The 13961-nt window shown below is 46.8% G+C and overlaps 1 protein-coding gene across 2 annotated transcripts in view; it reads right to left on the reverse strand.

Annotated features, from left to right (window-relative positions):
* SLC7A1 (solute carrier family 7 member 1) overlaps positions 1-13961 on the reverse strand; it is a 46837-nt gene that overhangs the window by 10594 nt on the left and 22282 nt on the right. For both annotated transcript variants that reach the window (XM_055701796.1, XM_055701795.1), the window contains exons 2-7: positions 12757-13140; positions 8502-8660; positions 6070-6244; positions 4068-4192; positions 2530-2752; positions 1585-1724 (exon numbers count right to left, since the gene is read on the reverse strand). In XM_055701796.1, the coding sequence (XP_055557771.1) occupies positions 1585-1724; positions 2530-2752; positions 4068-4192; positions 6070-6244; positions 8502-8660; positions 12757-13126 (1192 nt within the window). In that variant the 5' untranslated portion in view covers positions 13127-13140. The remainder of the gene's footprint in view (positions 1-1584; positions 1725-2529; positions 2753-4067; positions 4193-6069; positions 6245-8501; positions 8661-12756; positions 13141-13961) is intronic.

A 13961-nucleotide genomic window follows, 5' to 3' on the forward strand; every position in this document is an offset into this window, starting at 1 on the left:
CTCAGGAGCGTTAACAACAATGTAGCTCATGTGACTGTTGCTCAGGAGTTGGCAGGGGAGCTCGAGCTGTCCCAAGATGTGAAGAGGCAGGACTTGGCGTACCAATACCCCAAACCTCGCAGGCTGCCCCAGCACAGCCTCACTAGCTGGAACCTGAGGAGCCATTTACTACAGTAAATGCCAGTCTGTTTGTCTCATATAGGTACGTTGTTGCCCCGACTACCAGCAATGAGCAGACGTTTACGCCACAGCCTCGCTGTCAGTCCCCCAGCACAGCTGCAGCACCCTTAAAGCCACAACTATCTCCTGGAAGTAGCTACGAACAGAGGACAGGCAGCACCTCGCTCCTGTGGTGCTGGGAGCACACAATGGGACCAGGCCTCAAGGAGGGCATCTTGAGGTAGCACGCCTCGTCACAGGGGTTTCCTTCACCAGGATCAACCAGTGTGTACAACCGCTGGCTGTACAGAACTTTGTATAAAGGCCTCCAGAAGGAGAAGCAGCTAAGCGAAGGACAGACACCCTAGACATTCAGGTGATGCCACCAGTCATACGACAGTGCAGGGATTTCAGAGCTGAACCTGGCTCAGCCTGCCCTCAACACACCACCTGGAGCCCAACAACTAACCCAACCTTCAAGCTCAGCTGGCAAGTGCTGTCCCTGCAGTTTTCATGTGTGTGTTGGTCCCAGGCCACTCTGAGGAGACCTGCAGGGACTGCAAAGGACATTTTTTTACTTTATCTGGCTCTTTTCCCACGGGTCTGGACCCAATGACACCCAAAGAGGAAGATGTGAGAGAAGCAGCTGTGAGAAGGCTCAGCGAGCCCCAGTGACAGTAGCTAAGCCCTTTCACAGGAGCTCAGCGCCCATGGCAGCGGCGCGGCAGCAACTCCCCACCAAAGGTGACACGTTCTTGTACTGAAGGCTCGTCCTGCATTTGCAGCAGAAGGTAAAGAGGAAGCAGCCAGCCCCTCCTCTTGCTAGGCATCATGAAGATGGGAGTGGCTGCAAGAGGAGGGTAAGCCGCTCATCCTTGCCACGTGGGAGGCTTAATTCCCATATTCCTGGGAGCCAGGAGAGGGAAAGGGAGAACATCACAGCTGCCAGCTGTGACTAACTGATTAACAAACGCCACTGCCACAGGGACCATCTGCCTGTCTCCGGCTGCTCTGGCATCTTCTGCCAAGCAGCTACCCACAGGCAGTGTGGTGTCTTCAGCCAAGACAGGCCAAACAGCCACAAGGATGCTGGGGCACTGCTGGCTGCCGCCTTGCAGGGGGTTAATTATTTTTAAGACCAGCAAAGCACCCAGGGAGCAGATGAAGGTAATTCTTGGCATGAGGCAGGATGACAGCAGCAAGCTCTGAGAAAGAGGGACAGGCACACAGTGAGCTATTCATGCTCACCCGGCCCCTCCAGGGCATGGCTTCGAAACCCACGGCACCCTCTGAGATGTCATGCTGTGCAATACATCCAATTAATAAGCGGGCTAGAGTCAGGCAGACTTAAATGTCCCTAGGATGAGCACACAATGCCCTAGGATGTATCCTTTCCATGCATTTGTATAAGTCTTTGGATCTTACCTGCAACGGCTCCTGATGTCACTGTTGCAATTATTGGAGTTTTTCGCTTTTCATTGACTTTAGCCAAAAATTTAAAAAGAAGTCCATCTTCTGCCATAGCATAAATTATTCGAGGCATCGGAAACATGGAGCCAAGGAGACTAAGGACACAGAAAGGGGAAATAATGTACTTATATCACCTCCTGCTGAGCACAGACACACAAGCAAAAGGAAGTTTATGGCAGCACGAACACAGAACAGGTGGCTTTTGTTCACTTCAGCTTCTCCTTCAAAGGCTCTCTCTGCACACCCATGTCACTCATAGCTGGCAACTGAGGTACAGCTCTAAGATTCTGGATATCTAAACTCCGCCGTGGGCATGAAAAGAGCTTGACTTTCAGGTGGCAAAAGAGCCGTACATTCTATGAGCCCCTACGAGCTGCTCACCTAATTTAATAAGTCTAAGCTGATCTGAAACAACAGGACTCCAGAGTGCAGAGGATGACATTCTGCCTCCTGCCTCCCACCCAGAGAGCTGTCCTGCAGGCAGCTACGGATACGGCAGGCCCCATACACTCCAGAAGATGCCCCCTGCACTACCGGACACAAGTCTGCTCTCCACCCAGTAGACCAGGTTGTCTTGCAGGAAAATTGTGCTTGTACTGTGGAGTTGTCCCCATGTCTTAGTCACTCAATCCAGATTTATGTTCCAGAGATGCACCTGCTGGGTCTGCTGCTAGGATGGGACTTCCTGAAGTGATACCAGTCATGTGCATCTCTGAAATCTATCACAGGGCAAAATCCTGGTCTTTTTGAAGTCAATAGCTCTGAATTTCATCCCTAGTCTCGGCTCCCTTGACCCAAGGGAACACAGTGAAGCCAAAGACCTGACATGCAGTATTTTTTAAAGAAGCGGTAGGTACATGTTTGCCTTGTGAGATGCACAAAGGAAGAGCAGTGTCTCACCTTGTAGAAAGCGCGCACAAGGAACCGACAGCCACTGCATAATTGGCTCCATCCCAACGCACATATTTAAAGGCATTGGGTAAAGGGCTATTGGTATCCAGCTGGTAGTAAGGCATCATGAGCGTCAGGGCAGCTGACACGCCAAAATAAGCCACGAAGCAGATGAGCAGAGATGCCACAATGCCAATAGGAATGGCCTTCTGAGGGTTTTTCACCTCTTCACCTAGAAGAAAGAAATTGAGATATCAGCTAAATGATGAGCAAGAACTTTATCCCAACCTACGGCATGCTGGCTGGGGCTTTCAAAGGCTTCACAGGCAGTGAGGCACTGTTCAACCGTGATGCTGCTGATGGCCTGCCTCGTCCACGTGGCATACCACAGCCTGATCACTCCCACTCCTGCTGCTCCTGTCACTCCTGACAAACATTTGTCAGCACCTGGAAATCACAAAGATCTTTGAAAATCCTTCTTAAAAAAGGACTCACTCTAGTTTTTATGGAAAATTTTTTACAACCAAGTTGGGACAAATGATTAAAAAAAAAATCCTCCGAATTCAGGCACTGCTTAAGAAACAGCTTTGAGCTTTCCCTGTCCTACAAAGCAGCTCTTTGAAAGCAAGAGCTCCCTGAGGTTTGGCATTTCAGGAGGATGAACCAATAAGCAGAGACCCATGCACCTAAGTCAAAGGCAGATGAATGTGTTTCTTCTCCAAGGAGAGGCCCTAGGGCTGGCTGGACTAACAGAGCAAGCACTCCTCAAACTCCTTGGAACAAGAAGCAGTACTGCTTTATTTGTCTTTGTGATGATCTCCCCCTCCTCTGCTTCAGCTCTGAAGCAATTCAATTCTTGCCAAATGTGAAATTAAGGATAATCCTTCCTTTCTCCAGGGAACTGAGATTCTTCTTAGCCAGGGGAAATATGAAAATGCTAATGGTTTCTCTTCCAGAGGATCTCTGAACCTTTGGAGATAAAAACTCCCCCTGATTTTGAGGTACGGCTTCAGGCTGCAAATGACTCCCCAGAGGCTCATTTTCTCTGGTTCTTTAAATACTCCAAGCCAGTGGAGCTTCTTCAGCTGAAGGCACTGAAGAACCCTACTGCAGAATAACCTGTCAATTAAAGCATCATCTGGAGCTAGAGGTTCAAACTTCACCAGTCATACAAGGCATCTGAACCTGGGCCTTCCCTGTGTGCCTAACTGGTAAAGCTGGATGTGTTTTCTGTAGAGTCTGACCTGGTAAGTGTCGTCAGTGACCATCCATGAGCCTGGGCCCTGCAGGCGAAGAAGGGAGAAAGCTCGTTTTGTGGGTTATACAGTCTAGCTGCCTGCCACGGCAGCTAGAAGTCAACACTCAGGCACCCCAGGACCTGGATGCACTCAGCACTTTGACTATTAGGAGACAAAAATATATTTTGGGCTGAGGTTCAGAAGAATGATGAATGCATTGCCCTGAATTACTCATTACCTGTGCTGTACTGAAAGCCAATCTACCAGCAACCAGGTTCATAACCAGAGTGAAGACATCTTCGCCCTTACCTGTAGTAGCAATACAGTCAAATCCCACGAAAGCATAAAAACACGTGGCTGCCCCTGAGAGGACTCCTTTCCATCCGTAGGGCATAAACCCTCCGACACCATGGAGCTTTTCTTCCTGTGTCTGACTAAAAGGCACGGCATTGGGTTAGAAGTCATCCTGCCTAGGTGGGAGCAACAAAACTATTCACATTATCTCGTAAAAAAACCCAAAGCTGGAGTTTGAAGGAACATGTTCTCTCTTTCACAGGCTAGCATAAAATTACCAGGCAAAATGCTAAGCCCTACCCACTGCTGAGCTTTGTGCTGCCCTGCAACAGCCTGGGGAATGCACGGAATAAAAATGGTTCACGGTTTGTTCCCACCACCTGTTTTTGAGGGTGGATAAAAATGTCTTGGCTCAGACAGGGAGAAAATAGCATGAATATTAAAATCCCTCTCCTAATATTACCCATGTGTGTAGATACGCATATTCATTTAAACATAAGCTTTTGAAAAAGTACAGCATCTCATTATGAAAGTTGAAGACTGAGAAACATATAAAACATCCACTTACACTTTATCTGAGTCCATCTTAGGTGAAAGTGAGTAGACAATAGAGCAAAGCACGGTGCCATGACTGTCATAAATCTACCCAATCCTCCATTTTCAAAATTCCCTGTGCCAAGCTCATAACCAAACCATGCTTGGGACCCTGAGGGAGCCGAGAGCCTGCATCCCTGATGCACCAAGTGCTTTGCTGAGCCTCATCCAAAGTCAACAGACAGACACATACTGATCCCAGTGCACTCTGGGTCAAGACCCCAGATCCACGTGCCTGTGTTTGTCATGTATAACACACTCTTCAGTTCAAGTGACAGGTCATTTTTTCAAGGAAAAGCCTTTGTAAAGATGAATTAAGGCAATTAAATTAAACTAAATCCCAAATCTGCAAGTCTTATCAGGTATAAGCATCTGAACTCTCTCATAGAAGCTCTGTTGAGACTTAAGATGAAAACCAGCCTGTTATTTGCAGAAATAGCACAACCCAAATGTAGATAACTCTGGAAATGGTGAATAAAGTGAAGTAAACCCCAGATAGATTTTACAAAAATAGTAAGTGCTACGGGTCAAAAAGCTACAGTTACACTTCGAAGCTATTGCACTAATTGCTCCTTGCATGGGCATAGCAGCAGGGAAGGAGGAGGGCACCTTTCCTATGGAAGCAATTTGCAGCAGGCTGCATTTCGCAGAGTGGGTCAATAAACAGCTTGTACACAAGCCAGATTTGACCCATGCAACATTTATGAATCTCTCCAGTTTTTGTCAAACTGTGCTTCCTTGCAAGCCAGCATAAAGAGTTTAGATAGCAAGCCAGGACCAAGTTGATGTACATGGAGATATGTAAAGGCCCCCACGACATGTTGCATAGTCTCAAGTAAAAATGAACAGCCTTGTATCACTGGCAACCCTTGTAAGCGCCTTAATTTTGATCTTGTATAGGAAGACAGGATTTTGGCCAAGTAGAAAAATGTCATTAAAAATGGATTTGTGATATGCTTGCTGCAATGCATTAAAAAAATCTGCAACTTGCCTTCATTTTACTGAGGCGTTTGGGACAAGGTCTCCAAAAGGTACAAAGGTGCCTCAAGGATATTGCCCAAGCGCCCAAAGAAACTACAGAGCTATACTTGGTCACGGCTTCATACAGGTACCAGAACCAGCCTGGTGTAGCCTTGAATAGGAGGTTGTTTTAAGGCTCTTTTCTCTCATATTTGGATGCCGTACTGGTCATGAGGCTGGAAACGGTCAGTTCTGCAGCAGGGACCATGCTCACACAGCCTATCTTCTATCAGTTTCAGCCCATCAGCATAGCCTGCTTTTAGCAAACATCCACTGAAGGCAGCTTGGCCTCCAAAAGGAGGGAGCCATCCCATGCACTTGTTTTCTACATCACAACTTCCCCTATAAATGTACCATTGAAGATGCATCAATTTCAGACACGAGAAGAAAAGATCCAACCTACTTGTCTCTGTAAATGCTGTGGCTGGTGTTGTAAACATCCTCTTCAGTCAGCTGCCAGTTTTTAACAGATCCTTTCACAAAGCCAGAGACCATGACAAAGCCGAGGACAAGGATGTTGATGCAGGTGAACACTTTGTTCACGAGGGCAGATTCCTTCACGCCAAAAATTAAAAGCCCTGGGGAACAAATGGCAGATAGGCAGTCAGGTATTTCACCACCAGCAACAAGCACTGGGGACTTGCAGAGGTAGCCCAGCTCCGTTCGTGCTGTGCTCTGCCCACATCTCATCTCATCCCTCATTTCTCCACAAAGGCAAGTAGCTCAGGCAGGTCAGGACTGACTCACCCAGAAGGAAGACGAGGACTCCAGCCCAGACATTACTAGTGCAGGATGTGACACACCTTCCCACCCAGCATGCCCATTTGGCACAGGCCCCTGGTAGAGTGCTTTGCTAACACAGCTAAGCTGCTTCCAGCACTTTCAATGCCAGCTCCGATCATCTCATGGCGCTACGCCACGCCACCTAGACACAGCCTCAAACTCCACCCAGAGACTTGGAGAAAGCACCCTAAGTGCTTTTTCATGAAGGAATAGTCTTAGAGGTCTTGGCCACATGCAGAAGTTATGAACAACATCTTTCCTTAGAAGCAGGAGAAAATATGAGCAGGGACTGAATCTGGGAGGACAGCTACTTCCAGTGCTGAAAACACAGAAGAAGGTAGCATCTTGGGAACACCACTCCCATTTAAATCAGAGGGAGCTTTGTCAGCGAGTTCAGCAAGAGCAGGATTTCAGCCTGTGGTCTTAAGAGCATCTATGTGAAGAAGAGCACGTTTACAGGCTTTGGCAACCAGCATCTCACTGAGGCATAGCTCAGCTTCTCAGAACAATGAGCTCTGCTAACCTGCGTTTGCTCTTCAGGTGACTTGACTTTCAAGAACTCAAACCGTTTAACACAAACCTTTAACAGAAACCTACGGTGGCAGCTGAGGGAGGGGGCAAAAAATGGGCTTGAGGGAGAAGAGAAGCACAACAGGGTGTCCTTACTGCTATTCCAAGGCCCTTCAAGGAGAGGGGAGCGTCCTGTGCACTTACCTTTCCTTCTATTAAAATAGGAAATCAGCCGAGACAGCGACATCAGGGAAGTATTTGATAAAACTGTCTCCCTGCCCAGCAAAACTTGTAAGGTACCTTGTAAAAATCCGAAGCTCAAGACAGTGCAAGCCGAAATAAACTTGTAGTGCTTATATTTGGGACTAAAGGTGCTCATTCAGCAGCTTTTGTAGAAAAGAATGGTTTGTATTTTTTATTAAAATCCAGGGAACTTGCTCAATGCAGGGGAATAAAGTCATCTGTAATCTGTATAATTTTATGCGGTAGAGCTAAAGCAAGGAGTCCTAATAAATTGTATCTGAGGTGAAAGACCAGATTCTAATTTGAAATTTGAGCAATACTCATTATATACAAATAAACAAAGCGGAAAATCTCTCCTATTTAGATGTAGTCCTGAAAAGAGAGGGCTGCTATTGACTTGAGCAGTCCTCAACACAGTCCTAGATCCAAATGCAAACCCAGATGCCAAAGCATCCCTTGCTTTTGAAGCCTGTCCTCAGGAGCACAGCTCATGCTGTGAGACTGCCATTCTGATCAGAGTGGGAAATGCCGGGATAACTCGGCTGGGGTGACGCTGCAGCTTCTGCATTCTAGCAGCCACAGAGAGGTACATGAGAAGCATAATTGTTAAAATATGCCTAAATTTGGGAATGCTTTGCAAGGCCCAGTTGGAGTAGAGGTAGAAGTTCAGAAAGGTTTTAATTTTACAAATTTTCAAAACTTCTCCAAATTCCGATCAAAGCCTTTGCACATTTTTAGAAAAAAAAGAGGGCCTGACTGTTGATCCCACATTTATTTCTCTGGACTCTTCCATTCACTGATGCAAACTGAAGCCCATATATATTTTTTAAAAACCCAAAACAGGAGTACATGAGGTTGTTACTGACTTCTGTGGGGTTTTTTTCTCACTTTCCTGGCTCAAGGCACCAAAATTTAGCAGATTATCAAAGGGGAAATAAGGTTGATAGAGCAACAGAATGAAATTCTTGTGTAATAGGATTTGTGGAGGGAAGGATTAAACTTTCATACCTGATTGAGGGTAAAAAGTCATCTTTTCTTTTCTTCCTTGTATAAAATTTGATTGAAGGTTTTAAAAGTGGCTCAAAAAAAAAAAATCAAGAACACTCCCCTCTAATTAAAAACCTTGTAAACAGGCTCTGTCCTGTCCTAACTCCACAGCAGCTATGTAGGTCAATCCAACACTTGTAGCAAAGAAAGAGTCTTTAATATGTTCTCCAAAAAACTTTGTGCCTATTCCAAAAGCAAAGAATGAAATTACAGGAGGAGGTCCAAGACTCACAAACCTCTCCAAGGTTTTACCTGTTAGGATGATGATTATCACCACTGCAAAGATGTCTGGGTATTTTGCTAGCACTCCAGGAGCATCCATCGTCATGTATTTTTTACAAAATTCTTCAATGTGCTGGCCTATGATTTCATCAAACGTCGCACTCCACGCTCTGGCCACACTCGAAGTTCCTGCCAGAGGACAGAAAGGACACAGATCACCCTTTGTGGCTGGCACATGTTTCAAACCGGGGGCACCCTGCAAGGCTTTTCACAATGGAGGGACTCAAAGCAACCTTGTGCGCGCTTCTCAGGTGCTGGGAGTAGGCTTTCCTCTGCAGATCCAGCCTGCAGCCTGTACTCATGCCTGGTATCTACTCTGATGGTAACACACACAGGTGGTGGGTCTCAGGCTCATGCTCAGCTGACAAGATAAAAAAAAATCCTTGTAGTTCAGCTTCTTAGTAAACCTCAGCTTTGCCTTAGATACTGCTTAAACTGACCTTTTCCTTACACCCCCAGCAGCCTGAACTTCCCCCAAACCTGGTAATTTCTGCTACTAGAGAGGTCTGAGTGTTGTGCTGCAGAAGTCCCTGACAGCCCCAGCTGGGTGACCGCAGCCCAGGCAGAGGGACCTTACAGAAGCCATGTGGCGTCCAGCAGCACAACACTAGAGCACCAGAGCCTGAACCACAACACTCGCCAAGCTCTGCGCTCCAGCAGCATGCGAGTCTGCTCTGCCCTCCAGTGCTACAGCACCCAAGGCGGGTAAAGACTGATGCAATTTACAGGCTATCTGACCATAAGTCAGCCTCCTGCAGGATGCTGGTGATGATCCCAACAAGTGGCACAACTCCTCCTGCCTGCAGCAAGTGCTTAGGCTTCCCCCGCTGGGGCTGCTGCGGTTCCCGAGAGCATCACACCATGCACAGCTTGCCAGGCTGAGAACTGAACCTGGAGCCTCAGGAAGGCCAAGTCCAGGACATGGTCTAGGCCAGAAGAGTAATTTCAGAGACTGAAATAGTAACAACAAAAAGCTAGCACCAGACAGTGACAGCATTGTGTAAAATAAGTAGGTTTGGGTAACAGCCAATTTCTCCCTCTCATGCATTAAAGTTATAGTTATACTCCCCATGTCTTATACGGTATACTATATATAACCACATCTAATTGCATGCTAGAATTACTACTGTACATAATTACCTAGTTAAAAAAAGAGGTTGGTTTGGTTTCAGTTTGCAGAGCAGTTCCTCAGAGAACGCTGTCAGGAGCCTCCTTCTACCTAGGACAGTTTGTCCTGACACACTCACCTGTCAGCAGGTGTTCAGGTCCCAACTCCGGCAGCTGCAATCGTGTCTAACAGTATCTGTGCTCACCTACAGCAAATCCTCTGCAGCAGCTGTGGGCAGCACCTGCAGCAAAGCTAGGAACGCTCACTGCCCCAATCCAGCTTTGCAAAAGTATGAAAAGTAAGCTGCAGATCGGACCTGCCTGGAGACTGCCATTCACTGAGACAGCAAAGTGCACAGTGTGAACGCTTTTAAAGAGCTGGGACATCAGCGCTGTTGATTTAATCTTGAAAAGCTCCAGAAGTTATTGTATACCACATTACAATTTTTCAGCTTAACTTTGGCATGATTTGATGGAGGAGGCCATTTCTTTAGTGCTGCTTTTTTTTTTTCTGTCCTGGCTCTAATATTTCATGTTGTAGGACAGGAACAACCAGCTCCTGCATGTATTATATTAGATGCCAGTTGCTTGCGTGCCAGTTCTATGTAACTACCAACCATTTATCCCAAACCCTCTGTAACCAACAACCCTGAGGGAGCAGGGGGAATCTGACATTCTTCCAACATTGCAGGCACCTGGATAATACCTTAATGTTGCTAGAGAGAACAGTGCAAAGACATTTGCCTTGTACCAAGGAGGTTTTACTAGTTCTGGGTCAGCATAACCTCACCAGACCAAGCTGGTTCCTGCTTGCAGCACACAGCTCCCAGGACAGCCGCGGAGCTCAGGTGCAGGGCTCACTGCAGGAACAGGCACAGGCTAGGAGGTCACCGCATGCCCCAGGAAACCCCAATGGCAACTACTCATCAGGGATGCTCATCGTAGTATCAGCCCTCACCAGGTTCCAGTTCCTGAAACGCTTCCCACAGTCTGGCACGGTTCCCCAAACCCACATCATCCCAGAAGGAAGTTCACACCAGATCCTAGTCCTGGACACCTTCCTTCTGTCTAGACCACAACTGATCAGTTGGATGCCCATTTTTACCCATCACCCACCTCCAAGACCCCACACTAGTCTTCCTCCAAGCCAAGTCACAAGTCAACAACCTGTTGGCCACCCATCCCGGGAGCCCAGGATTTCTTTTTCCACCCCCACAATACTTTCTGAACAGATGTCCGAGAACCTCAGCATAAAAACACCAAGTTAGCCAAGCCCCTTACAGATGCAAGCTCCCACCACCTAGTTTCAGGGGCACTGCTTGGCATTTTCTGCAGCACGGCCATGAAAAAAATTGGCTTTTTGCCCCCTCTCAATCCACAGCTCTGAACTGCAACATGTGCCTGCCAACTACTGGGAGTCGTCCTTGCTCACAAGAGAGGCAATTAGTACAGGGAGAAAGGCTGGGTAAGATACAGGAAAAAAAAAAAAAGGAGACCTGATACAGCTCACACCCTCCCTCAGTTGTTTTTCCTGCTTAGCCATCCTTCCTCCCAAGTTATGAGGAAGGCAATTTCAAACATGCAAACACATATTTTTGTCACAAGAGTGAATTAAAAGTAACAAAGTTGTGTTTGAACACATTAATGGATAATATCCACTTATTTTTTTCAGTGAATTTTCTGCCTTGTGGTAACACACTGAGCAGCCCACTCCAAAATAAAAACTGAGGAAGTGCTTCACAAGCCATTATAAGAGGACAAAAAAAAAAAAAAATATCTCAGAAATACCAGCCTCGGCCCAGATCCTGGGACTGTAACATCCAGTATGGAAATCTTTTCATCATGTATTTGCAGAATCAGGTTTTGGGACAGCATCCACAGCCTATGCCAGTCATTTTTGTGGTCCAGTATTATGGTGAGAAGGGCCACATACCTAGAGAGGTAGCATGGAGGAGATGATTTATCATTACCTTTCTGGAACAGAAGATAAATGACCAAGAAGCCTGTTCAATTTTTCTGCATGTAGCTTAAGCAGAGTCAATTTCAGAAATCTGAAGAAAATGATAAACTTAATTTTAAATAAACCCTATTTTTATCCCCTCCTTGCAGTCAACCTGATTCATAAAAGAACCATAGGACGTATATTTCCTAAGGAGATGAGTTTAATTGACTCTGGCTTTTCATCATCTCGTTTCTTATATAACAAAAAAAAAAAAAAAAAAAAAAAAAGGCACAGGAAAAGGTTTCAGGTAGCAAACAAAACAGAGCCAGCATTTCAGCCAAGTAACTGCTATGTCACTGTATGGGTCTTCATATGATCTTAGCCTCCACAGCACCATGGGAGCTGATCTCCACAGTTACACATGGCATAAAATGCATTTTAAAAAAAAAACACCCTCCTTTTAATAATTTAGCATAACAATGTCTTTCATTTTAACTAGTAAGTCTTCACTCTCAACTGGCACGTTGGCTGCAGCCTTAATTACAGGCATGATGACAGTGTGCCTAAAAAGACACGAATCTTTAATTACCAAAGTGTGGCTTAGTTCTAATGCATCAGCTGAGCTGTACACTGCACGCTCTGAGCTTGATCCAAGGCCTCTCCTAGTGGGAGTCAAGGGCTTAGAAGGGATTTGGTTTAGATGTTTCAGAGACTGTGAACCTGCAGACCACCCTTAAACTTGATCCTGCAGCCATTCACAAGACAAAACTCTGATCTCGAGGCCTCAAAGGGACCATGAATTAAACCTTGACAGGCCCAGAGTACCGATACTGCTGTATGAAAGCATCCTTCCATCAGCGGCTTCTTTCCCAGCAGAGGGAACACACTTTTGTCCCCAGCAAGTGTGCAGCAGCCAGGGGACGCCAGAAGGACGGCATGGAGATTCAAAGGAAATCACAGCAGCAATCAGTCAGCTTCGGGACAAACCTTCAGCCTGCAGCACACCACCCACCTCGACTGACCAGAGCCACCAGCAATACACCCCACAGGCAAGTCCTGAAATCCTCGGGGAGTGCGGGAGTGCAGCACCTATTTTCTATCAGTAACACACGTGCCCAAACCAGGCTGCCATCCTACACTAACACTAAGGTCTTGCACTGCACCTGCCACACTTACCGATAACATAGGAGAGGATTAAATTCCACCCTGTGATGAAGGCCCACAGCTCGCCCACGGTCACGTAGCTGTAGAGATAAGCTGATCCCGTCTTAGGAACTCGAGCACCAAATTCTCCGTAGCAGAGTCCGGCCAGCACTGAAGCCAAGGCAGCAATCAAGAAGGAGATAACAATGGCAGGTCCCGCATTTTCCCGTGCCACAGCTCCAGCCAGTACATAGACACCTGCACCCAAAGTGCTGCCTACACCCAGAGCCACTAAGTCAAATGTGTTGAGGCATCGTGAAAGCCGACTGTCTTCTCGAGTGCAGTCCACATTTTTCCGGCGAAGAAGCTGGTTTCCGAAATTGATAATTTTCTGACACTCCATCTTCGTGTTTGGGCCTGCAAGAAAGATGCTGCAATCATTACCTCGACCAGGATACCCTCTGAAACAGCATCACTGCACAGGTGCACTGCTACAGCCCCGTTACATTTCAACAAACGAGCCTTCCCACCTTCCATCTTTTTACATGGCAGAATGTCTCCTTCAGCATTTTACCCAGGCTTAGCACAGGGAATTAAAACAGACAAACCCAAAGCATTTTCTGCTTCCTGCTCCCAGTTCACGCCGCGAAGCCTGCGCGATCCCAGGAGAGATGCAGCACTACACCCCAGCTCCCACCCCACTCGACAACTACCCAGTCCACAGACAAGTGGGCAAGCCAAACATGCAAAGCCCATCTTTAGGATTTCAGAACTGTTTTCCAGGGCTGAGAATTAATAAAAGACATACATATATATATATATATAGAGAGAGATGTACTTACACGTATTTTTTATGTCTCAGAGTGCACTAAGAAATGAGCATTACATCCCAGAATAAGGCACCACACATGCTACTGTCCCTAGAGCACAACACAACTACACGCTGCAGTCAGTGACACCGTTTGCAGTCAAACAGACCCGCTGGGACATTTCCCCTCTCTAAACTCCAGCCACAGGCAGTAGCACAGGCTGCTGTTGCCGACAACTGCGCAGGCTGAAACAGGCATAATTTAGGAAAAAGGACACACAGAATCAAGTTTTAACGTGGTTACGTTGAGGCAAAGGCTGGAGCTATTTTGCATTTGCAACAACTGAAGCAAGAGCACAGTGGGGCTCCCTGAACCTCCCTGCCCCACCCAGGACTGCAGGATGGGGGTGTTTGATGAAACCACGGGACA

Source organism: Falco cherrug, chromosome 2 (assembly GCF_023634085.1).
Source record: "Falco cherrug isolate bFalChe1 chromosome 2, bFalChe1.pri, whole genome shotgun sequence".
NCBI classification, from domain to species: Eukaryota; Metazoa; Chordata; class Aves; order Falconiformes; family Falconidae; genus Falco; species Falco cherrug.